At 39.3% G+C, this 26,988-nt stretch overlaps 1 protein-coding gene across 1 annotated transcript in view; it reads right to left on the bottom strand.

Annotated features, from left to right (window-relative positions):
- Positions 1-26,640, bottom strand: part of MMP2 (matrix metallopeptidase 2) — a 37,456-nt gene extending 10,816 nt beyond the window's left edge. The window contains exons 1-9 of the mRNA XM_065662639.1: positions 26,309-26,640; positions 21,520-21,746; positions 19,869-20,017; positions 17,634-17,762; positions 15,780-15,953; positions 9,297-9,470; positions 6,960-7,133; positions 5,682-5,837; positions 3,762-3,909 (exon numbers count right to left, since the gene is read on the bottom strand). Of these exons, the coding sequence (XP_065518711.1) occupies positions 3,762-3,909; positions 5,682-5,837; positions 6,960-7,133; positions 9,297-9,470; positions 15,780-15,953; positions 17,634-17,762; positions 19,869-20,017; positions 21,520-21,746; positions 26,309-26,452 (1,475 nt within the window). The 5' untranslated portion in view covers positions 26,453-26,640. The remainder of the gene's footprint in view (positions 1-3,761; positions 3,910-5,681; positions 5,838-6,959; positions 7,134-9,296; positions 9,471-15,779; positions 15,954-17,633; positions 17,763-19,868; positions 20,018-21,519; positions 21,747-26,308) is intronic.
- Positions 26,641-26,988: the final 348 nt, after the last annotated feature.

The raw sequence follows: 26,988 nt of genomic DNA, 5'->3' as shown, positions 1-26,988 counted from the left end.
TTCAGGTTAAATTTTAATATTATCTTTACAGACAGATTTAATACCTTTTTATAGTAACATTTTATATTTTAACATAATCGAGATTTGCCATTATTAGTATAATTATTATTAGCAGATATCTAAAGGGACTGAATCAGTGGGTCTTTTTTAATATCTTGGTAAGCTTCAGAGGTTTGAATTTTGTTCCGTTTCAGAGCAAAGCCATCTGTGTAAAAGCTATAGTTGGGCACTCTGGTTGCTTGGAGGATTCTGCGCCCCGTGGAAAAGCTCTGTAAATGGCCCACAGCAGCTCCAGTAATTCCCATTTATTTCCTTGTGTTGAATGGGAAAGGAAAAATTATTTTTTTTTTGTTTAAATTAATGTTATCTGACTTCCTTTTTGCTGATTGTTCCTTTTGCATGTGTAATATGACAGATGCTGTGGTCGTTTGCATGAATCATAAAAGTCACACAACACATGATAGATATTTGTTTTTAGAATTCCAAAAGTGAGTCATAATGCTGTGTGCCTGATGTCTGAAAAACTGCAAGACTGACAGGCAAAGCCATTCCAGAGAAACAGGCAAAGTCATTCCAGAGCAAAACAATTCAACAATTGTCTGCTTTTGCTGCATGTTAGATAAAACATGAATTGGTTGGAACAGACTGTTTTGGTATTTGCATAGTTTTTTGACCAGCTGTATCCAAATGTGAAATACTTCTGTTGGGATTATATAGAATACTGAATCACTTTGACACTGTGAATACTATGAAACTTGGAATCGTTTCTACTGCTGTGAGGATGTGTTTTACCTTTTGTTTTTATGCAATGTTTTTATGCAATGAGCTGATCATGATGCTTTGGCTTTCTGATGACTATGTTAGCAAAAGTGGGTACCAGTTTTGGCAAACCTGTTAGACCGAAGTGGTGTGGCCAGCTCTGTGCAGCTTGTTGGTGGAAGAGTCCAGTGCTGGCATTCTGTAGTGGTGGTCTGTTTGTACTGCAGGACCTTTTTGTGGCCAAGAAAGAGCTGTTCCTTGCCACTAGGGATTACTAGATTGTGAGAAATTTTATCCTGCCATTGACAGGGGCCAAGAGGAATAGTACAAAAGGTATCACAGGTGAGCCCTTTGTGCCCCTCACAGCTGTAATGGAATTATGTTCTTACAACTGGAAGTTTTAAATACCAGTTCTGCATTGCTAAAGCACGAAGCCTGTGATAAAGGTTAAGTTAAACTTCAAACCCAAAGCACACACGTGTGATTGGGTATCACATAGATGGGAATTAGAAGGAAATGCACTGAAGAAATTGCAGTGTACCATGGCCTGTAAAATTACCCAAAAGACCATGACTTTTTGTTATGAAAAGCTGGTAAGTAGAGTTAAACCATGCAGCATAGTAATAATTATTCATAGCTTCTAGCTGAAAATGTAAATCTGGAAAAGATGGCTGGACTTTTACAGCACCAGGAGATACAAATAACTGGTGTTTTGTGAGGACGACTTTGTTTATTGGTTTCTGCTCCCTCTTAAATTTCACCTGACATCTGGGAAGAAGCAATGAACACGTTGGTTGTAATACTTCCATCAGCTTCACATGCTTGTATATGTTTCTATATGATAGGAGACAGTGTTTGATTTATGCACACACAGTGCGTGCGTGGGCTCAGATCTTCAGTGGCTTTGGGAAAATGTTCAGGGTAACTGAGGATAAATGATTTCAGAGTGGGCATTGATTTAAGGCAGAAGAAAAAGAGGATTTAGTGTGTCTCACCATGGTGCTGCCAAGTCCTGTACTTCTTAAGAGATGCTTTGCGTTGCTGAGCAGCTGGGTAATACAGACCCTGGCAAAGGCAGCAGGGGCTGCAGCTCTGCAGCTACCTCATTTTATCAGGAATATCTCTGCTCTTGCATCAAAGCTGCCTTTTGTGTCTTCTGCCTAGGACGCCTTGCTCATGTGGAGACTATCCCAGTCACTGGTGTCCTTACAGTACTGTGAGTCACATAATTCTGTTACTTAATGGACTCAACCTGGATTCAGTCATTCAGGCACAAGACTTTTCTCATAGATTTCCATGTTTGTATCTTTATGAACATGGGGACCAGTCTATTATATTGAAAATTATGCTAGCACTGGAGATTTGCTGAAACAGTGTCTCCATGGTGGAAGAGACATTTGAGATTATTGCTACTAGGTTTGGATGAACTGCTCTTTTTTGTTCCTAGAAGTTAAGAAGGGAAGTTTTCCTACATTCAGATTTGAAGCTTTCCCCAGAGTGTAGACTATCTGAAATGAAATCAGGAAGGATAGTGGTTCCAGAGCTCTACTCCACTGAAAATAATGGGATTTCCATTGCTGAATTACAATCATTGTAGGTTTTGCTCCAAAAAGCATCCGGAAATACTTTATAGGGAATGAATCTATATTTGGCAGGCAGTAGACTGGCTAATATGTCTCTTCCATTGCTAATTTTGTTATTAACATTACAGATGTGTAAATCTCTGAGGATCTGGGGGGTCATATCTAGTTTGCATAAACATTTAGAAGTTTGAATGCGTCTCCCAGCTACTTCACCCTTTTAAGCAACCCTTGTGTGACTCCACAGAAGCCAGGAGGGGTAAAATCAGGGTTAATTTTTGCTCTCCAAAATGTGAAGCTGAGTAGAAAATATTATGAGAACAGGCTTTTATGTGAGGTTTGTGTCATTTCCTTGTCCTGATTTTAGCTAGAACTACCACCAGCCTGGTTGTTTTTGTAACATCTTAGCATGTGTAATCCCATTGTAGTGCAGAAAACAGAAATGACAAAATACCACAGAACTACCTAAAATTATCACTGAAGTTGAAAATTCTACGTTCTCGAAGTTTGAGGTAGCTCTAAGAAGAGGTGAATTTAGGCATAATCGTCTCACGTACATCTGATTACAGACAATCTTTTGGACATGAATGTGGTTGGGAGTAGTCAGTGTAATTCTCAAATGGGAAGTCATGCTTGACCAACCCGATAACGTTCTGTGGTGAAATGACTGGCTTGGTAGATAAAGGGAGAGCAGCTCAGAAAGGTTTTTGATCTCCTTTCCAATGAGATTCACTTAGAGATGCTATTGAAGTATGGTTGAGGTAAGCAGACAGTGAGGTGCACTGAAAACTGGCTGACTGTCTAGGTTTAGAAAGCACAGTCAGAGATATGAAGTCTAGCTGGAGGCCAGTAAGCAGCAGTGTAACTGTCCCTGGCATCAGTACTGGATAGAAGACTGTTTAGCGTCTTCAGTAATGATCTATCTGTATGATGGGGCAGAGTGCACCTTCAGCAAGTTTGCTGATGACCCAGTAGTAGGAGTGGCTGGTATACCAAGGGTTTGTGCTGCCATCCAGACAGACCTTGATCCCTGGAGAAATGGGATGTCACGAACCTTACACAGTCCAACAAGTGGCAATGCAAAGACCTGCACCTGGGGAGGAACAGTTCCAAACACCAGTACAGCCTGGGGGCTAACAGGCTGGAAAGCAGCTTTGTGAAAAAGAAGCTAGGGGAACTGGTGGAAACCAAGTTGACCATGAACAAGCAGTGTACCCTTGTGGCATAGGCGGCCATATTATTTAACCATGAAATCAGACTTCACCATCTCTTTCCCTTAGTAGTTGACAGGACACTTTTCTGTCTCTGAACACACTAAAGAAAGGGCAGAGATTGTGCCTGGTCATAAATGTCTAGGTTTTGACCTTGAATAAGGTTCCTCCACATGTGAAGCGCCATTGATAATCAATTTATCTTACTTACCTATCTTTGAAGAAAAATGTTTCTCCTCTAATTTGTGCGACTCCATCAAATACAATGTCATGCTTGCAGAGCTCTGGAGTGACAGGTCCGAGGGTTGGACGTGGGCCGGGACCTGGCCCTGGCCCAGGTTCTACATCAGTGGACACTTCTGTAATGGTGAACAGAGAAGTTCTGTTACACTGAAATACAGTGTAGCATAGGTTCCACATAGCACATGAACTACCATCATTCCTAGAAGGGTAATAATTTGAAGGCAGTGCTTGAAGGAGCAAAAATTTATAACCTTTTCAGAGGAAGGGTGGTCAAGTATAGCTGAGAAGGCCATAGCTTTCCGTCCTGCATTAATCTACTCTGTGGCCTTATTCATATTGCCTGTGAATGTCTATCCATGCTGAGCTGTCTGTTTAACTTGAAAGATACTCAGAGGTGACTATACTGGGTGTAAATGTTAATATTACAGTTTTTATTTCACTGGCGTCTAAAAAGATGAGAAATGCATTTCAAAGTCCTTCTACTCAGAATTATCTGCAACTCCACTGAGAGAGACATCAAAGCGAATTTCTGTTCTACAAAGAAGTGTCAATATTTTGCAAGTTACAAAGACGGATTTTGAGCCATATGTATGATCTTTTTGCCCTCATCAGCAATCAAAATGTGCTCTTAAGAATATGCACTTTGCCATTTGGTTTATTTTGGTGTTTGGTTTATTATTTGGCTGTGGCTGTATTGCCTTATGAAGCATTTGCCTTTTTTCTTAAATATCGCGTTGATTTACTGTATGAAACAAAGTGGAATGTAGCTGATGGAGATACTAATGGAAGAAAACAAAGGGTTTTTTAATACTTGTTTTATATAGAAAGCAGTTTGTAAAGGGTTCTTTTAGTATAAAGAGGCAAGAAAGATAGTTTTGTCTCAAGTTTTGAAGTGTGCCTTGGGACAACCCAGTTAAATTCTGAACTCTATCAAAGATATGTTGTGTAAGCTTAGAAAATTCATGGAGCCTTGCCATGTCTCAACTCCCAGTCTTAATTAAAGCATCTAAGAACAAGGGGAAAATTGAAGATTTAAATCAGATTTTTGATAAAAATGTGTCTCATGTGATAATAGTTTTGGTATATTCCTATTATAATTTCTAAGGTGTTGAATACTGTAGAATACAGTGACTTACAATTAGGAAGATATCTCAGCAAAAAAGTGAAAAACACAGAAAAATAAATGGCATAGATTTTCTCTGCTTAATCGACTGTAGCAGATATGTGTCTCTACAAGGTAGAAAACATATGCGTGGAAGGAATTTTAATCATAATAATACCTGTGAATTTTTCTAAGCATATCTGTGGAGAAAATAATAAATTTTAAAGGTGTACCAACACAACAATGCTTAAATCTGCTTTTTCTGCAGGAGCTTGCCAAATACATTTATGTCAACATATCAGTTCCCATACACTCTGCCAATGTTATTGTGATAGTACAGTTTGGATTGTGAGCAGGCAATGTGAATTGTTTCCAAGCTGGGGCAGGAAATAAGGTCCTTCCCCTCCCTTTACAGGGAGTTGCAGTCTGGGAAGCTCAGAGTGTTATAGACAGTAACACCCAAACCCACCCACATGAGGTATTCCAAGCTAGAGAAAAGCATAGCATTTCATTGTCCCAGTAAAAGCACTAGAAATTTTCATCTAAAGGTTTGGCCAGGGGGAGTTTTGGGGCTTCTGTTAGTTTAGCAAATTTAGTGACCCCTCATCCTTAAAATGTGATTTTTTTATATAAGTAGGAGCCTCTTAATAACATAAAGCAGGGAGAAAGGCACAGAAGGTGTTTCTGGCGTTGCTGGTATTGTGCAGTATGTCGTTTACTGCAGGTTCTGAGTCCCGTATTTCAACCTGTGCTGCCTGCTTTTCTGCTGCCAGGGGAGGACCTTACCATATAGCTCCTGTATCCCTTTAATGTCATCCTGAGAAAGTCGAAAATTCTTGGTGTAAGTGTAGATAGGGGCCATCAGAGCTCCTGGATCCTCAGAGTGCTCTAATCCCATGGCATGGCCAAATTCGTGAGCAGCAACCAAGAAGAGACTGTATCCTAAATAACACAGCAACATAGTATTAGCTGCTTGTGTCTAAATAGAAGTGTACCACACAGGTTATTCATAGTCTTAAAATTCTATTTTCTTTGCTACTCATAAAAAATCTCCCAACAGTAAATATCATCATTATTTACAGATGCCAGTGGTGAATGTTACATATATATTGCCAGGAATGACATTTCTAGAGAGATTCTGAGGTTTTAGAGGTTGATATTTGCTCTTGTCTCAAATGAAAGTGACTTTGACTGCAGTCTTCATACTTTCTGTAAAAAAAAAGGAAGTGTAGTAGATAAGCACACAGAATTAAACGTGCACTCTAGACCTCAAATCTTACTTTTTGTCGTGAAGTGGCGTGCAAGTGATAAAACAGGTCTGTGTACCTGTCTGCTCATGAACAGAGCCTGGATCACCAGTGTTGTACCAAATATTGTCAGGTTAATAAAAGACTTTTATCATAAGATGACATTCTATCAATTATGCCCAAACAGTCTTTGAAATTTGGCAGTTATTTCCCTCTTAAAGGAAAAAACTCAAACCTTGCGTTTGTTTGTATATGTGTAAAAAGCCTTTTGCTATATTTAATTTTATCCATGTTAAAAATGACAAATATTAACCAAAATAATTTTAAATATTCACCATATAAAAATCATGCTGTCTCTCACAGTTTTAAACATGCTTTTCATCTTAAGCAATAGCAGTCACAAAGGTTTTTTACTTTTAGCATTTTTTCCTAATTTGACCAATATCAGAGTATAATTATTATATATGTAATGTACTTGTGGCTTTTAGCCTTGGAAGGAAAAACTGGTGATAAGAAAACCATTAATTTATTTAATTTATTTTTAAATTTTTTTTTTGTTTTTTTTTGTGTTTTCAAAAGAGACTTTATGGTTATAAAATACAGAAAAATGTGAATGTTTCAGGCAGATGAGCTCCGAGACTGATTCTTAAAAGAGTCTCCAATTCAGATACAGAGATTTTGCTCAGATTTCAGGTGGGGAGACTGTAAATTGTAACTATACACAAGTGCTAAGTATGAGGATGAAATCATCCTGAGTGTGATGTCATCAGTGAGGTCAGTATGCTGGTACCAGTGTGTTGCTGTGACAATCTATTACCTTGATCAGGACAAAAGCCCCACTTGCGGTCATCATCATAGCTACTGGTAGAAGCGCACCACAGCTTGCCATCATTGCGACCTGCACTTGTACAGGACTCATATTTATTCCCAAGGAAGATGAAGGGAAATACACAAGGGGCTCCTTCTGAATTTCCACCAACTGTTGACATGGCTGTGGAAAACGACAGGAAAATGCAGCGAGAAGGGAGTCCCTTTTGTGAGATTAAGCTGATGCACCTTCTCCTAAAACACATGCTAAAATCAGAAAGCAAGCAACAAAGTTTGTAATCCTCTTAAGAACATGAGGAGTCAGACTGAAAGTAATATTTGAAAACAAGATTGCCTGGCACAGAGGAAAAGGAAAAAGTCTAGGCATTGCCATTGTAATTAACTTGCCAATAGTTTTGGTGAGAGTAAGAATGTGTTCAAAGCTCTGAGAAAACAGCAGTTAATAATGTTCTGTGGAAGATGATTATGGAGCAAGTATCTTTTGGTAGTCCCTCCTGCTGATCACTTAAAATGCGTATTGAATAGGTTGAAGGTGTAGAGTGTCAGTGTTTAATGTCAGAAAGGTATAAAGGGCTATTGAGTATCCACCTGGTTATCATGTGCCCCACTAAAATATAAGCTTTGGAGTTGTCCTGGATTCAGCAGTAGCAGTCATTTTTCTCCTTCTTAGTAGCTGGTGCAGTGCTGTGGTTTTGACTTTCAGCCTGGGAACAGCGCTGATAACACCGATGTTTTTAGTTACTGCTCAAATGTTTACTCTGACCAAGGACTTTCTGAGTCTCATGCTCTGCCAAGGAGGAGGGGAAGCCAGGAGGAAGCAGAGACAGGACACCTGACCCAAGCTAACCAAAGAGGTATTCCATACCACAGCACATCATACCCACTATATAAACTGGGGGAGTTACCTGGAAAGCCAGATTGCTGCTGGGGACTGGCTGGGTATTGGTCGGCAGGTGGTGAGCAATTGTATTCTCTCCCTTTGTTATTTCCCGTATCATTATCATTATTGGTTGTAGCAGTGGTGGTTTTGTGTTATACCTTAGCTGCTGGACTGTTCCTATCTCAACCCGTGGGACTTACATTCTTTCCATTCTCTTCCCCATTTCTCTGAGAGCTTTGGGGAGGAATAAGTCAGGGGGGAGTGAGCAAGCGGCTGCATGGTTCTGAGTTACTGGCTGGGTGTAAACCATGACAGCAGTGAAAAAAGTATGATTTAAACATTTTCTGTAGAAAAGGATATAAAATGTGGGTTACTTTTTTTTTTATGAATATTTTTTACAAAAACTTGTAATTATTTCCTCTAAGTATGTTCTTGTCTATGTAGTATATGGTGGTAGTATATAAGAAATAACATTTGTAGATGAATGTGCAAGTATTTTCTGGAAGAAAGAGGGTATAACTATATTTAAAATTACAGTTTGAAGTAGGTATCATAAACAGAATATGAAAAGAATATAAAACTAAATTAATTTACACTGCTATCTGGCAATTACAGTTCCTTTTAAACTACGGTTTATTTTCTGGGAAGGTACAGGAGGCAAAGCTGATTGTGTCCCTTATTATTTATAATTATTTATAACTATTTATAATTATTTATAATTATTTATTTCTCATTCATTATTATTAATTATTAAAAAAAGATTTTTATAAAAAGAAATCACAGCTTCCTCAAGCAATAACTTATTATGCTGAAAAAAGCATAAAGTAAGCGTATTTCTTGGTTCCAGTAATAGAGACTATGTTACCTAGGACTTTGGATATATTGACTCTAGATATATTGGTTCTTATGTTTGTTGAACTATCCTTTACATGTGTTTTTTTTTTCCTATATAATAAAACTCAAGTTAAAAAGTATAAAAAATGTGAAGAAAGCAGAAATCTATTTTACCTGGCTAAACCGTTTCCCTTAGTTCTGAATTGATGAAAATATCTGATGACACAAGCTTAACATACTAAACAGGATTTTTTTTTTTTTTAAGTATAAACAGTAAGTATAAAGCTAAAATATTGGTCATGCTTTCTTCTGTTAAATGAGACTTCTCTGTCAGGGCCATTAGCAAATTGCAGTCTACATATAATTATCCTGCAGTGGTAGACATTTAGTCCTGTGGTTCAATCCCATATGTGTGTCTTTCATAAACTTGGTGTGATATAGCATAGCATATCCTTCACATAGACCTGTTCTTGTTACTTCTTTGGCCACCTATGCTGAAATGGTGCCTGCTTCATCAACTTCTATGTGCTCTGATGGAGATGTAGAAAAGGAGACTTTTGTTAGTTAAAACAATGACAAATTAGATTGTTATGCAAGTAATGTTCCTCATACCAGTCTCTGGACAGAATCCATATTTCTTATCTCTGTCATAGTCTTCAGTGGTTCCACACCATCGGTATCCATCTGTCCTGCCTTCGGTTGTGCACTGGTCATATGACTGTCCTTGAAATTTAAAAGGGAATTTGCATGGCTGCCCCTCACCATTGCCACCCATTGTGAAAAGTGCTGTAGGGAGAATGAGAGAAAGAAATGTCGCAGGCAATGCTCAATATAAACAAGGAGTCACTATGTGACAATAGTTTTGACAGAGATTAGACGGCTATTGTGTGTGGAGCAGTTCACATTTAGAACCTCTATTTTACACCAACAGTGAATGCTTTGAAAGATAGACAAGGGATGTTACAATTGCACAATTGTATAGAAAAGAATGAGTGGTTGATCTTTATAAATGAATTGGGAGTGAAGAAAATTCTACCAAGCTGTTTGAATGTGGTTTGAATCCTTTATAGCCTGCTCATAAAGGAAATTAATATCCCTTCTTGAAACAACATTTGGAGGATTCTGAGAAAGTCACTCATGCTCCTTAGTGCTCTGCTGATTTACCTTGCATCGAAAGTATTAGGTAAAATGGCAAACTGCACGAAGCCACGGACAGGCCAGACTGAGTTTTCCTGACAGCCATCTGTGTATGTTTTCAGTTTCTTTAAGATGCTGACATATAGTAGAGTTAGAGTCAGATAATAACCTGTAGGCTTTTCCTCTAGGTGTTGCTTCTCATTTCTGAGAATCTTCACAGCTGGACTCAGGCACTCAACAGATAAGCAAGAAATGACAAATATGATTCCTCCAGCAAAGCTAGGCACTGGAGGCCTCTCCTGTCTTTTGCTTCATTAATGTTCCTGGAGGTAGTGTATCTTCCAGGGGTTGTTTATTGTCCAGCATACACAAACAAGGCCCCATGGCTCAACCCTGAGAACCAGAAATCTCTCTTGTGAATGAAGAAGTACAGATTGAACTGAGTTAAGAGTTTTGGATCCTGTTTTACGATTTTAGTAAACTTTCTGGAGTATCTAGAGGAAGACAGGAAAATATCTCATGCTGATAGTTAAAAAAAATATATGTCCAAATTGAATTATATGAAAATGCAGATAATTTGGAGCATCTGACATCTTGTTAATCTGCATGTGTCTTCTCTTGGCTGCTGTGGGAATCCTCCATGGTAGAACAGTGTCTGGGAGTGCCATGTGCTGGTGCGAGGAAACCATGAGGGCAACAAACTGGTCCAGGCCTTGCACTGAAGCAGAGACAAATCTTTCATGCAGCCATACACTAATTCTCCTTGTATTTAAGAACAGCACCTCAGAATTAAACACGTCTGTTTGAATTCCCAGAGCAAAGTACACACAATTTGGCTTTTTTTAAGGTGCCATGGGGGACACTCTTCTTCCTCAGTTTAAAGCTAAAACCCAAATGTGTATGTGGCTCAGCAGGTTTTTTTGAAGTTTGCTATGGTCATTTTTGATGACCAAAAAGCCATGATAGCCTCAGTGTCTTTGTGTAGGACTTGGAGGGTTTTGTCTTCGCTTGGTGTGACATATCCATGGGAAGAGATATTGTGAGTACACTTGGCTTTTTAGAGTAGTAATAAATAAAAAGCCAAGGCCTTTTCTGGCTGAAGGGTGACTGGGAAGGGTTCTAATGATGGAGTATTGTGACACATGATTCATTTTGACTTCTCCACTTAAATCAGTAATTGGCCACAGTATCAGGGTCATGAGCCATTAAGTTACTGGACTAAGTTCCAGTCCAACCAGGAGAGGACTTAAACTTTGCAGTCTGGCTCACACACACAAGTTCACTGAACTTCTGATCTAACCAAGGTCTCATCTGTATCCTTCTGCATCCTGGAAATGGAAGCAGTCACACAGAGGTCCTATCTCTGGGCAAAAGTAACTTCAGCACACACTGTGCCTCCCCGGAAGAGCAAGTTGCAACTGTTTGGTTTTGTCTCAGATCCTGTCATGAGTTAGGAAATATGCATTAACTGGGACTGGAGCTATCGTGATTGGAGAGAGACTTTATTTTTTATAAAGAATGATAGATCTGGAAGGCAAAATTAAACTGAGTTGTTTAGATGACTCATTTACCACATGAGCAGCTTCCAGTTCTATCTGGCAAACTATTAGTCTTCTTTTTTTTCTTTTTTTTTTTTTACATTGTTTTAAATGTGGCTAAGTTGCAAAAACCTTATGGAAAGTCAGTCTCTTACTGCTTCGCATGAAGTCTTTCTGAGTCATTGTCAAAATGCCGTTTTTAATTTTGCTTGAGGTAACATCATGTGATGGTGACAACAACGGTTTAACTTTTCAGATCCTTCCCTCTGCCTTAACTAGAAAGTTCTTTGCTTTAATGTAAGTGAAAGTTAAAGACAGACTAGTTCAGTTGCCCCCAAAACAAACCAAAACCTTTATTTACTTGCAAGGGATCTTAAAGGGCTGGCATCATGGTAAGCTCAGCAATTTAAAAGTATGATCATCAGATATCCTGATGTGAGAGCAGATTCAGGCTGGACATTGCTAATCTGTGAGCTACATAGCATGGTCAGCTCTTCCCAGAAGATCAGCCAGTTCTGATGTAAGGAAACCCATAGCTGGAAGGCTGCTGAAAGCCCTGCAGCACGGACCCAGGGTGGAGGTAGCTGCAGTTTCATGAGGGCTCTGCCTTGGAGAACATGAGAGCAGCAGCCTACGACAGCTGTGACCAGCGTAAGGGAGATACAGGCAAAGTACGAATCTCAGTAACATTAGACATCAGAGGGCAGAAGTTAGGAGCCTAAACTCCCTGTAGTGTCAGTGGAGTCTGGTAGAAAAGAAAAAGGTTAAAGATCCCTCGATCCTATATGGCAAAGCAGAGTTTCAGCACACCTGTGTAAGATTTATGTAGTAGGTAGATAACTTTTTGCTTTCCAGTCTTCTGCTTTGCCAGATGATAATGGAAACCTACAAAATGAGGGTACAGATCTGGGATTGACTTTAGAAAAGCCTGATGCAGTACTAGAGCTTTAAAAAGATTTCCAAACTTGCAGTTTGGCTCTATAATGAAAAGAATTGAAACTAACTTCAGTGAATTAAAACGTGAGAGAAGCAAACACAACTTGGAATGCTGCCCCCAGTACAGCCTCTGTGATGTAAATCATCTCCTGTCTGAATTGATTAGCTGGGTTTTAGCAAATGGTGTCTTGGAATAATGAGTGAATAGCACCACTCTGTATTTAATAAGAACCATGTGTGCATAACTGTTCAAGGGTCTTGCAAAACAATCACATCAGAAACAAAAGGCTGAAACCCTTCTGTTTGGTTTCAGAGACCTTGACGGAAGCATTTCAGGAACATCAACTTTCAGAACCAGTTCTGCCTGAAAATGCTTCACTGCTCACATTTTCAGTCTTGTATGACTTTGAGATTTCACAAAGGTATCAGTTAGGGAATATGGATCTCAGTTTGTCCCACTAGCTGTAATCTGAGCTTTGTTCTGACTATATCGAGCATTTGGGCTATTTTAAAGAAATAAATCCAATTTTGCTCTTTGCCATCTCCTTTATTCTGCACCTTTCCCCAAATCTCCTGTCCTCATCTCCCTCAGGTTAATCCTTCCAGTTGGAAGAGTTTTACGAAAAAATATGTGATGGGCACACATATGATCTCCTGAAGTAAATGTCAGGCTAAAGAAGCCAGTTTTAAAAGCCATGTGACTAACCATAGCTTTTGGGGTTTTATTAGCTCAAGTCTGTTAGAAGTTCATGTTCCTGCTTCTTCATCCCTCATAGTTGTATAAATAGCTGTCACCATGTTAGGTCCCAGCTCTAGATGTGACCTGTAATGGGCAATTAGGTTTTTGGAAATTAAAGAATATTTTTTATCTCATCAGGGTTAGAAGACTAATATGTTCTACAGCAGATTATCTTTGCAAACCACGAATGCCTTGATGCAAAAATATTATAATCTTATATTGGAAACTATATGGTCTTGCAAATGAACTTGAGAGACCCAGAAAAGGTGTCAAACAGGAATCCATTTAGTGTTTGGCTACAGTAGGATACCAGAGAAGATATGAAGACAGGGTGTCTGAACTTTTCATGTTTACACGTATTTGTGATCTGTTGAAAAATTATGTACCTAACTGACACATATGTATTAACACATATACATGTATTTTTACAGTTCTCACAGGACTTATCTGGGACTTTGGGGCTGCACTTGTGCATTCTTGTTTTGGCAAACCCCTGAACATGTCTTGTTTTGCTAGTCGTGCATCTCAGGCATCACTAATTTTCTCTCAGCAATCTGCATTCTCTTACCTTGTACTGACTGCATGTAGCCATGATATTTAAGTAAGTTTAGTACTATTGTTCCAAGCAGGATTATCATGAGTCTGACAAAAGCTCTGCTGTTTTCTGTTTCATTCTTTTTCTTAACTCTTTCATCATTTGCTATGACACGGCAGTAACAGGCAGGAGTTTTAGTAACCCTGTGGATCCATTGCTCAGGATATAAGGTAACAAGAGTGATGAAACACCCCCTGCTGCCAAAGGCTTATAGCAATCAGCTATGTACAAAGGGAATAAAAGGGGATGTGGGAAACTGCAGCACTGGGAATGTCTGTGAATACAGGTGCCAGTGCTGGAACTGGCAAACAGGAGATGGAAAAAGTGGCAGAAAGCCCTCTGCCTTTTCAACTTTACTTCCTGCTGATAAATTAGCACAGTAGGTAGCCAGTTATACTTAATTGCTTCTTTAAAGATTTCCTGCCGTGTGATATACACGAGATCAAATTAACACTCATATAATAATAAATTGTCTGAAATTTTGTATCTAGTATACTCATCAAGGTTTTCAAGTGTATAAATAAGTTTCCTGATGTTTAAAAGGAAACATAGTGTCATAATTTCATTTGAAAGAAAATAAACGTTGTGCATATTTTTAAAGAGTTATGGCTACATAGAAACATTATACACATTGTCTAATCAGAACATGAGTGTTTCCAAATATGAAATAAATTGCTTGTGAAACAGAAGATTCTGTTCACATTCCAAAAAGTTAGAGATTAATTAAGATCTCAGCTTTCCTAGACCCTCTAACAGTTTTGTACAGATACCATTTCTGAAACACAGTGTCATTCTGGTGCCTAAAGTGAGCTGTTGGCACTGCTTTGTGAGGAAGAGTCGTAAGATGTGGTTAAAAATAAAAACCTAATTTCTAAAAAAAGTCAATTCTCTCCTGGCTAGCAATTTCCAATGCACCAACATATAAATAACTTTGCTCCAGCGTAGATACTCACTTGAAATGCTGTCATTATTATTTTGAAAAGCAGTATGAGGTCATTTAAAGAGTGATTTGTGACAATAATAGTGTCACATTGCAGTAGAAGGGTTGCTAGACTCGGAGGACCTGGACCACAGGTTGGTAAAATTGGTGTGCAAAGTTGCAGAGGTTTAGCTTAATGGGTTTTATCCTTAACTGCTCGTTTTTGTCACTCACTTCTCTTGATGGAGACACAACTTTGATTGTTTGTGGAATGTGTTTAGGGAGAGATTTCTGTCATTTAGTGTGCTCCATCTCTGAATTTAGCTCTGTCCTTACCCTAAAAGATAGTTGCCTTCCTGGGTTGCGAAACTCAACATGTAATATCTTTGATGCATATATGGGGCCAACATTGCTTTAGACCTATCTTCAGTCTGTCCTTGTTTTTAGAGAAAGGCCTCAGGCTGTGTCGTCATTAGTGTCCTGGGTTCAGCAGTAGCAGTCATTTTTCTCCTTCTTCGTAGCTGGTACAGTGCTGTGTTTTTGACTCTCAGCCTGAGAACAGTGCTGGTAACACACCGATGTTTTTAGTTGGTGCTCAGTAATATTTACTCCAACCAAGGACTTTCTCAGTCTTACGCTCTGCCATGGGAAGCCGGGAGGAAACAGAGACAGGACACCTGACCCAAACTAGCCAAAGAGATATTCCATACCACAGTGCATCATGCCCACTATATAAACTGGGGGCATTTACCCAGAGGAGCTAGATTGCTGCTGGGGTCTGGCTGGGTATTGGTCGGCGGGTGGTGAGCGGTTGTATTCTCTTCCCTTGTCATTTCTCTTATCATTATCATTATTGGTGGCAGTAGTAGTGGTTTTGTGTTATACCTTAGTTACTGGACTGCTCTTATCTCAACCCATGGCACTTACATTCTTTTGATTGTCCTCCCCATCCCTCAGGGAGTGGGGTTGGGGAGGAAGAAGGGGGCGAGTGAGCAAGCAGCTGTGTGTTTCTGGGTTACTGGCTGGGCTTAAACCACGACAATAAATTACCCCAAGGGAGTCTTTAGGGAATGTTGCCTGCTTAGATACTGAGGAGATATTAAAGAGCAGTAAATCTAAATCTACCAGGCAGGAAGTAGAAAAAGTAGAGAAATGGATGGGCAAATATGTAGGAACAGTCTACCGAAAACAGCCTACCAGGAAGTAACAGGCAAAACAGTGATCTACTTACACTCATGGGGACAAAAGCCATATTTGCCATCTGTGTCAAAGTCTTTGGTTGTGGAACACCAGAGGAATCCATCATTACGTCCTGCATCTGTGCAGCTGTTGTATTCCTTGCCATTGAACCAGAAGGGAAATTTGCAGTATTCACCATCTGCATTTCCATACTTCACTCTAACCACTGTGAAGAGAACCAATGCAGAAGTGAAATCAGCCACCAACTGGTATAAAAAAATATAGTTTCTGTAAACCTTCTTTTCCTGGAGGACACTTGTATAGAAATACAGTCTGAATCTGAAATTCAGTGTGCTCCTGGTCTCTCCATTGGCAAGATGATCATAACTGAAATGATAACTGGTAGTTTTGAAAGAATTAAATGTATATTACTCATGAGGAAGTGTTAGAATGAACAATCCTTAAAAGCAATAAAAAAACCCAAACAAACAAACATATGTTGTTGCTACTATGCCAAGGCAAACTTATAAATGCTGTTAACACATTTAGTAATTTAGTTTCTTTGGTAATATGGTCTAAAATGTTGAGTATAGTTTGAAAGGTTCCAGGCAGCAGCTGAGCATGAGCTGAACATGCCTTTTGCCCCTTAAACCACTTTAGTATTTCCAATTTGCCTTGAATGAGATGGGCACTGGGGGATAGGGTAGTACTGCAGGCACACCCGAGCCAGGGGTGTATTTCAGTTTGTCACGCGGTATTGAGGCTACAGTACTGGTATTGTAACGTTTGTTGATGTACAGATAATTCATGTATCCATAGAGTTTCTTTTAATGGCAGTAACTAACTGGATGCTTGTGCAGTATTTCCACTAACACAGAAAACAGCTTTCTCCTGTTTGTTGTTAGTCTGAGCCAGGGATCCAGTCCAAATAGTGCAGCTACTGGTCAGTGCTTCTGCTAAAGTTAAAAGAAAGCCAAACAGAAGGACATTAACTGTTTTGGTATTAAAGTTCAATTATTTTTTCAATGCAAAGACAGCTGAGGAAACTGGAATTTGAAATGAAAGGCAAACATGAGTTTTGCATTCATCTAATGGAAAGTGTCCCTGCCCATGGCAGAGGGGTTGGAACTAGATGATATTTTAGGTCTCTTCCAACACAAACCATTCTGTGATTCTGAGTTTTCCAAATTATTTTACAGAAGAAGAATTATAATCAGAACTATAGGATTGTGGCAAAGTTTAAAGAGAAAAAAAAGAGGTTCCAAACTACTATTACTTAGTTTTGTCTAGTTCAGGTGATATTATCTGTCCTTCAGTTTTTTTCTTCTAAAGGATATGGCAAACTGCCTGTCAAGATTCTTGGAGATGTTCATAATCCACTGTTTGATGTCAGTTTTGTTTCAATCATCACCATGAAGAACTTACATTCTGTTTGGTTTTGAGTGTATAAAAACTTATTCAGGTGGATAGTTCAGTTTTGAACAACTGGAGCCATAGCTTGAGTTGTTTTAAAAAGGGTATGTCAGCAGAAGAGCCCTGGCCAGTCTGCCTCTTACACATGAATTTAAAGATGTTGTAGCTGGAGTCCTGAGAACTGAAGAATTCAAAATCACAGTTGAGGCTTTGTGCTTTTCCTACAATTCATGAAGGTTGTGCAGCATCAGGGTCATTCTTAATTCAGTTTTTCAGGGGGCAACAGTAGAGGAACAGAAAGGGAAATCCTAGGTAACATTTATATAGGAATTATATAAATATCTTGTAGAGAACAATTTAAACTGTATAAATTAATTTTCACATACCTAGCATTTATTGACATGCCAATGAAAGCATTTAGTGTGGTGCCTAAAATAGCATTGAAACAGCAGCCAGCAGGCCATATGTTCTGAAATATTAGAAAGTCTGCTACCTTGCCCCTCTCCAAGAGTCCACAGTTCATCATCGTCAAAATGGGAGTCTCCTCCGATTCCTGGCCCTGGTGCAAAGGCATGAGCCAGGAGACCATCTTTGCCATCAAATGGATAGCCATCACCATGTTCTGCAGGAGGAAGCAGGCAAAAAATTACCTCAGCTGTGTCAGAGTCTATATATGAATGATAATCATCATCCCACCCAAGACAGCAGCAGAATAGTCTAGTAAGTTTATTGGTGTGGGTTGTGCTGGCAAGGCTGAACCAGGAGGGAAGAAGCATGTCCTTACAAAGAACATCAAGTGTCAGTACTGCAGCATGTTATTTTGTATCTTACAAGTGTTATGGAAAGGAATCAAAGGAGTGAGGAATAATGAAATATTGTCCATTAGATGTATGGCTGCATACACACTGCTGTTTCTTAATGAGACTAGTAGGCGTCTGTAAAATAAACATTATAGATGAGGGGTATTTTCAGATAATTTGTATTGGTCTCTAATAGAGGTATTTGGAAAGTAAAGGCAGATTTCTTTTTGCAGGCTACTCTTTTTCTGCTGCACCTCAGACTGCTGTGGTTTTTGTGCAGGATACTAACTACTTTAAGCTGGAAAGCAAATCAGCTGAGTGTTTCAGCAGTGGAGGTCTGGAAAGCTAGCCCTGAGACCTGTGAATGAGCCTATTCCTCCTCCACATCAACCACTCCAAGACTCGGGCAGCTCTCAGGGCAGCAGCAGGTTAAGTAGTGCCCCTGTTATTACACTGTAGGCTTTTCTTGGAAGTACACCGCATGTGGGTAAGGCAGGCTGGCAAGGGCATAACTCTGGTATTCATAGCTTTCCCACCACACTGACCTGTGCATCAGAGCTGGCTGCCAGCATTTCCAGTTGCATCATTTCAGGCCTTTTGGTCTGATATCTTGCCATTTAACAGAAGCCTTAAATACACAGGCCTGATTCTTTGCTCTGTTACACTGATTTCATCCTGGCGATACTCTTTTAATACTGGTTCAGTTGACTAATATCAGTAGTCTAGTGTGTGAGTTGCGAAGGACAGCATTCTGGCATATATTAAATGCTCTACGCCCATTTATTTCCAAGAAGATCCTTGCTTAAGAGAAAGCTTAAAAATGGAAAAAACCCTGTGGACATCCCACTTCCTGTGAATCTGACATGCAGTAAAATGATAAGAATGAATGAATGTGGAAGAAGCTCTTCTGAGATGACTGGAACTAAACCCAGCAGAAACACTTCAGCTCTTGTAAGGCTTCTGTTTTGTGAACCAGGCCAGCCTGGATGAGGATCTGAAGTTTTGAGTTCCCTACAGAACCTCTGAAGCTTTTGAGGTCAACTTGTTGGTAGCTAGAGTGCAGAAAACCAGCTGGAAATAGAAGCCTTTACAAAGAGCTTACTTATTCTTTGAACCGTTCACTTCCAAAGTGTCCCGTCTCCGTCCCCGTCCATCCACCCACACCCCCCCGCCCCGTGACTGGCTGCACAAGTATCTTCATTAGTATTAAAAATTCCATGACTGTGGATAAGAAGTTAAAATGCCCCAGGTTTACCCTGAAAAGCTATAAGCCTTCTTTCAGGGGAAAACAAAATTAATTGAGAACTCATGTACAATAAAATGAATCAAGTCACCTATCATCAGCTGGACTCAAACCATGATTCAGCTTATGATCCATATTTTTAAGTTCCTCAGGACCAAAGAAGACATTGAAAGCCTGTATTCTGCTGTGCTAAAGAACTTAGGCTAGCTAAAGAGTCAAAATTGGAAGGCAGAAATCCAGTTTTAAGCTCCCATATATTAGGACCTCCACCATTATCATTAGAAAACTGAGTATGTAGCTATAAGCAGTACAATGGCATTCCATTCTTTTTCATGGCAGGAAGCCAGCTCACATCATCTGAAAATTTGTAGCAATATTTCCCAGTTCTATTTCTGATTTGTAAATTTAAAAATAAAATGTTGCCCTTAGCGATTCTCTTTTGGAAAGATAAATATAGTATAAGCATATTGTATAAATACGTCTCTCTCTCCCTCTCTCTCTCATATAAGGAAGAAAAAAAAAATCTTAGTGAAATTAGATCTTAGCCTGTATAAGCCAAGTGCAAACTAGGACAAGGTTTGCCAGAAAGTCTCACAGGTACCACTTATTGAGGGTAGATCATTCCAGTACATAGGATTAATCAGGAACAAAACCAAAACCATATGTAAAAATAGTAAAAATATACCCCATCGGCCAAAATTAATCATTATGTCTGCTTCTCCATCATTTATTCGGTTAAATCTCAGCGGTGTGACATCACTCCAGACTTGAAAGGCTCGAGCAAAGGCATCATCTACTGTTTCAGGATCCAAATCTGGGGTATAGCCTATAATCCTTAGAGGTAAAAGGAAGAGTTAAATAACATATAAAACCCCTCTCAGTATTTGTTGATTACTGATCAAACTGCTGAGTAAGCTCAGTAGTGAAACTGTTAAGAGGTAATACTGCTGCATGGGAGATGTGTGTTTAGATGTGGTGCTTAATATTTATTTTCCTTTGGAACTGATGCAGTAGGATGAAAATTATTCAGCCAGGGGCTGTAAGGCCTGCATGGCAGTGGGCCCTGCACAAAATATCCAAGGGTTTGCATCAGTGCTGAAGTGCTGGCAAGTCATACTGTCACCTTGGACATGAACATACAAGGACATCTTGATATGTAAAATTTACTTGCCAGAAAAAGAGCTCAATAATGTTGTGAAAGTTTCAAGTGTGTTTTGCTCTGTATTACTAACCAGCCCTTCTCCCTCACCTTTATAGTTAGCTGTATATTCGTGCTTCATCTGGGATGGAAGCTGTTAACTGTTTCATCCCAGTTGAATGCTAATCCTTTCCCAGTGTATTGATTACATTGGCAATAGTATATGTGGAGAAATAGCAGGTAGAGCATGTAAGACAGAGCCATAGGCCCACCATGGGAAAGGGGCAAACTCTTAAGTGCATTGCTTCTTCTTCATAGTTTTTGTATTGGTACCTTATATTATAGCCTCCACATAAAAGAAGTTTCCAATTGGCTGTTGGGGCTGTGCATAGTGAGGGAAACTACTGTGTGCCTAAGGAGAATGAGGAAGAACCAGAGGAAGCGCATCAGCAAGCAGGGGCTGTGAGAGCAGCCACAGTTTTTCAGTATTTATTAGGCTGGTCACAACATGACAGATGCTTTGAGTCCTAACTTGTGAGGGGGCAGCAGGTCAAGCAGATAAGACAAATCTACCGTTTTGTTCTCATTGGTGCAGAAAGTTTGTTCTTGAACTATCTATGATAATGAGAGGATAACAATTTTTATTACTGACTTAAGTGAGAGCTATATTGGTCCATAACTCTTCACAGTAAGAGTAAGAAATTAAAACATGCCAAACCCTATTGCAATAGGTTTGCTTTAAATCATGTCTGTATTTATGCAAAATATGATTATTTAATTTTAAAATTTATTTGATGACCTTCATTTTTATGACTGCTGAATGAAGAGGAGTTAGTCCTCCTACATGGCCTCTGCAGTTCATAAGTGGCTCCTACTGAGCCTGTGGGCAGGTGAGATACTGCTACTGCAGTTCTTTTTGTATGCTTGCAGCAAAGCAAAGAATAAAACCAAAATCTCTTTAGTCCCAACTAGAACAATTAAGTTGATCTTTAGATGATTATTGCTGAAATTTTACAATGTGACGTTTCAGAGGTGTTTGCTAAAGCATCTGGTAGTTATCCGAACACGGAGATATCCTAACTCAAGAAATCCTGTCTAGCCCTCTGAGCAGCTACTCCACTTCCAAGTGTTTGGTTTGATGGCTTCTTACAAGTGCCATAGTTGTAAGTGAGCAAAACCTGACACCACCAGTCAGTACCTGTATGTTATATGATTCTTCTCCCATTTTGGCTTTCTTGGAAAGAAGTTGTAATTGGCTACATCAGGGTTACCACAGCGAGGTTTCTTCATTGTCTCAATAGTATTTTGATCCAAATCTCCTGTTTCAGGCAGCCCAAAAAATTTCTGCATTTTCTTCAAAGTGTCTTTCAGGACGAACAAGTTGCAATTGTCTTTTGGGCACCCATAGTATTTATTCAGGTATTGCTTGGGAAAAAAGTACAGAACAAAGACTTTAAAAATCATAAAAGAAATAATTAATCATTGCAAATAAATACTGTAATTCCATGTCAGCTTTCAATCTGTAATTTGCAATTTTTCTTTTCTAAATTACTATTGTTAGTAACTGAGAGACCAGCAGAATCTCCTTAATTGACACAAACCAACCTAGATCACACAACATTGCTAATTAAGCAGTCATTTCTACTATTAGCCATCAGCTTTACTTAATTAATTGCTTTATTAATAAGTAGAGCATAGAGCTTTAATGTAGAACTACAAAGTAAAAATGGGTTTATCTTTCTGGGTGTCTTTATGATGTATAAATCTGCTTATAGTTTTAGGTTTTGTATACTTTTTTGTATATTTTTTGTATTTTTGTGTATATTCTTGGAAGGCTCTGGAATATTGAGAAGCTTGTCAAGGTATCAAAGCAACCACACAAATGAGACCACATAAATTGCAAAGAAAAAAATCCACCATTGTTTGGTCAAACTGCACACGGGTATTTGAATCCTGTGTGTGTTTGCTTTTGAGTCAAACATTGCGAAGATGTGAGGAAGAAGGTTGGTAACAATTCAGTTGCCTGGACATTGCTGCCAATCAACACCTGCATACTTAAAACTCCATTGAACACTCCAGCAGATTGTGGCCAAGCTGATCTTTGTGATACAGCCATTGTGGTGATTACAAAATTATCTCTCCTCAGAAAACAGAGGTCATAAAGATCAAACGGGCAGCACAAATCCCATTGCCTTAATGTCTTATCTAAAATGATACCCACTCAGGTCTCCTTCATTTTCCATTTTGATCAGTGTGACCTAATCAGCAGGTGTAGAGCTGTAAAAAAAGGAAAGTCTGTCTGTCTGTCTGCTGCTGCCTCTAATCTTGGAGGAGCGATGGGTTAGTCTGTTTCCCTGGTGATTCTTCCAGGTAAGCAGCCATTCTTTCAGGTGCTTGTTGATAAGTTGTGTATTTATGTTAAATTGAACTATAGATAAGCAGCTCTGGCCCTGGTTATCCATACATGATCCCCAACTTTTGTGCAATGTACATGTGACATCGCACAAGCGATTTAGTATTTTGTACTTTTTACCTCAAGTTCAGTGTTGATGGGCAGAATAACTGTAAAATCTTGGGGTAGGGACCAACCCAGAGAAAATGCCAGCAGTCTCTAGCATGTGGTGAATCAGAGAATCATTGAATGGTTTGTGTCGGAAAGGACCTTAAGATCATCTAGTTCCAGCCTCCCTGCCATGGGCAGGGACACCTCACAGTAAACCATGTCACCAAAGCTTCCGTCCAACCTGGCCTTGAACACTGCCAGGGATGGAGATTCTTTGGGCAGCCTGATCCAGTGCCTCACCACCCTCACAGTAAAGAACTTCTTCCTTATACCTAACCTGAACTCCCCTGTTTAAGTTTAAACCTATCACCCCTTGTGCTGTCGCTACAGTCCCTGATGAAGAGTCCCGCTCTGGCATATCTTCAGCAACTGCATAAAATCATTTATCAATTCTATTCCTAACTGGAGAGTAGCAAGCACAGCCACACAACAGGCTGCTGGCTAGCAAGAGATTCAGTGTTTGGATTCAGGTTGAATCTGAGAAAATCTCTAGCTCAAGCTGTAGCTTGGAGTGTAGCACAAGTAGGCTCAGTCACACAGCTTAGGCTACATGCAGCTTTAGAATATTGAATTTATCTCCTTATTGAGTAGATAAATGGATTATGATGATGATGATGTTAATTTTGGTACTTCTATAATGATAATAACGTATCATTACCTAATTATTTTTATTCACAGGTTCTTAACAGCTTGACTAAACTATCTGGAGTTGTAGGGTTTATCCAATAAGTGGATCTTATGGTTCTCTTGCTTACAGATTTCAGGAACTCCATCTCAAGTAGGTTTGCAATATTTTTATGCCTGGATCTGAAAAAAGCTACAGCCATACCAAACGGCAGGTGTTCCCAAACCGAAGCTTAGCATGGCTTAGGGCTGAGAGATGCCCTTGCCAATGGTGCTGTTAGACAGGAAGCTTGCAAGTTACTGATCTTTTCAGTAAACCTGTCTGTAGCAGATGCAAAAGCATCCTTTGGGTATTGTACCCAAAACATTAACTACAAATTCAATGTAAGAAAGCATCCCAGATAAGGTAAAGGTATATTTGCCAAAAACATATCAGAAATATCAGGGAGAATTATTTCTGAGGGTCACAAGAAGCTTGACAAAATGACTGCACAAAGTTCCTGTGCGAAGAAGTATTCCTGAGGAAAACCTTACTTTATGTATATAAGTAATTGACTGAAGGTCACTAAGGAGACTGCGGATAAGACTGCTACATCAGCAAAATATAGCACAGGACGCTTGATGACTGCAGTTGGTCAAGCCTGGATTTCACCACCCTTTTCATTAAGTCCTGGCATACCTCATCTGCCTTGCATAGGAGATGGTTCAGAGTTTACTCAGAAGGGTTTAATCAAGATGTTACAGTATTTACTTCAGAGGGGCTTCCATCCATCTACTGACTAAGCACAAGACTACGCCTAGTTTTTTTACGCTTTTTATAATTTCTGATGTGGCATTTCTGCAGTGGACTGGTACTGGCAAATAAGAGACAAAGAATGGTTTCACCTTCCCTACCAATAACCTTCTGTCTACTGTGTTACTAGGGCCTGGTGGAAATAATGTGAAATGCATTAAGAACATAATCAAACAAGCCAGTCTGGAGGACCTGTTCTTATACCAATTTTTATTGTAATGTAGTTTGGTAGATAAAGCTTCTATGTGCATCTCCCAGTGAGCTACCATGATATAATATTGGCTGTACATCAGAGCTGAAGTTTAGTGAAGAAGCATGATGCTGCTGTTGCCATTTTAGGTTTCTGAGTAAGATACACGACCAAAAATATATAAGGCATGGTAAAGAATCTTACTTGGTAGGATTCTAAATAAAAGCTAACCCCTCTCAATTTTTCCTAAAATGGAGTTTTTACTGAAAATGAGAAATGAACATAACCAGCTGTTCTATGAGAAGAGAATCCTGAAGAAAATGTAGTGTCTGTGTAAACCACATCTTGGCCTAGGCTGTGCAATTCAGTTTCCCCAGAGTCAGCAGGGAGCTGTGGTGATCTGGAATTCTGATCCAGCCCATTAATGAAACAGGGTCCAGCTGCAACACAGCAATTTGTGTTCTGATGCTGAGTGTTGGGGCTGTTCTGATGAAGAGTGTGAGGGAAAGGCAGCCAGTCAGCATTACCCTAGAATACTACAAGGAAGACAAAGAAGAGCTGCAGTTTTAAACCAGCTTGTAGTTTTCTTTTGAGTACACATAATAAATAGGTTGTTCAAAAGAAGCAGAGATGAGGGGAGATGTGGATTGCTGTTACTGAATAAAAGCCTTCCCATATCTAAGAAAATAGATTATTTTAGAGAGGTTAAACTACTCTTCAGCATATGGGACCCCACTTTCCACTCCCACATGCACTGGCCTCCCACCCCCTGGCTGCTGTGCTAAGGCAAAAACTTGGGCGAATTTGTTTTGTTAAAGGCAGAGGAGTGCCCTTTCGGGGTCAGTTTCTCTGTGTTTTTCCAACCTTTCCCCCAGAGCTCCCATCTGGATATTCTCTCTCTACCCTCCCCCAGACCTTCTTTAACCTGGCAAGCTTTCGCAAGACGCACACCAGTTTCCAAAGAAAAGTGATCAATTTTCAAACCTCTATGTCCTGAAATAAGAATAGTTTATCTCAATCTTCCTTAAAACAGACTTAACTGCTGAAGAAGAGAAATGTCTATAATTTACATGCTAAAATAAGGATAATCCATCTCAATCTCCCTTTAAATGGACATCTCCACAATGTCGTTTTTATGAAGGTCCACAGTGCTAACTAAGGTTAGAATAAAATGTTGTAGAGTTATAGCTATGATTTGCTAATGTCATAGAAATCTAAACTAAATTTTTTTTTTACAGATTGAATTTGGAAAAAAATATTTCTTTAAGCCTCTGATGTGATTTTTTTTTTCTTTTGTCAAAGTCAGAACTAGTCACAATGGCTCCTGAGCCTCCAGCCAAGCCTTCAAGTGCAATTGTCCCTTAAAGCTATGTTTGTGCAGTGCATGGTAAACAATCTGGAAAACAAACTGCCAAGAGCTGTAATACATGTGTTAAGTGAGTCTCCACAGCCCTCACTTCTGCTTGACTTAAGTAAAATATTAGATGGCTTTTAATTCCCCTTCTTCCCTTTTGCTGTTTTGATCTTACAATTATAATTGCAGTGATTTAATGAAATCATTTTTATGTTCAGTCTTAAGGAACAAGAAGAAAAAAAGACACTTTCTTTGCCGACTTTAAGAAATTGAAAAGGGGAAACATTACTTGGCACTAGTTTTAACTTCTGAAAGCTGATACCTTTGCTAGCTAGCTAGCACTTCCAGAGACTCTGGGGAGAGAATGCTAAAGTCGTTCCTTCTCCTCAGCTGAAACAAGAAAGAAACATCTGCTTATGAAACAACAATAGAAATTTGAAGCAAAGACGAAACCAACACTTACCACTGCTAGTTCTTTGTCTGTTTTGGGAGTGCTGTCTCCAGGAAACTTAATAATTGGTGACGGTGCAGCTAAAGTTTTGTAAAAAAGATACACTTGGATTAATAGTACTTTAAAAACAAAGCCACAGACACTGTGAGTCTTCATTCTGCCTAAACTTGTGCTCTTCTCTTCGGAAAAAAGCTTTTCCCCTCCCTCCTGTCCCTTCCTTTAGCTGCACAGTACACCAGTTGCTTATCCGCACATCTTAACTCTGCAGTTTTCTCTTTTGCTTGCTCTAGCAATTCCCTTGTATGTTTAAAACATCCAGATGCGCAGTCTCAAGCTACCACAAGAGGAAGTCTGAAAACTAGTGGAAACATGAGAAAAGGGCAGTTACCAGATGTGATTGCTGTGATTTTAAGGTAGCAACAGGCAGATACTTATTACTGCTGAAAGAGGCCACCTTTTCTCCTCATTTGCATATGTGAGAGTGTTCAGTTACACCAGGGAGCAGAAAAAGGCAGACTATGATCTTGTAGGTGAAGTGTCCAACATATATTTTAAATTAAAAATAAATAAATGAATTCATAAACATTATTTTTCTGGCTAAGCATTGTTTCTGTGCCACAGACATAGTAATCTGCTTTAAGCATATGTGGTTGCACTCCTTCACAGTGCCTTACTGTAGATATTTTGATGAG

This window comes from Lathamus discolor, chromosome Z (genome assembly GCF_037157495.1).
Source record: "Lathamus discolor isolate bLatDis1 chromosome Z, bLatDis1.hap1, whole genome shotgun sequence".
Taxonomy (NCBI): domain Eukaryota; kingdom Metazoa; phylum Chordata; class Aves; order Psittaciformes; family Psittacidae; genus Lathamus; species Lathamus discolor.
Note: the sequence above shows the minus strand (reverse complement) of the source record. Positions and strands in the feature narration are given on the sequence as shown.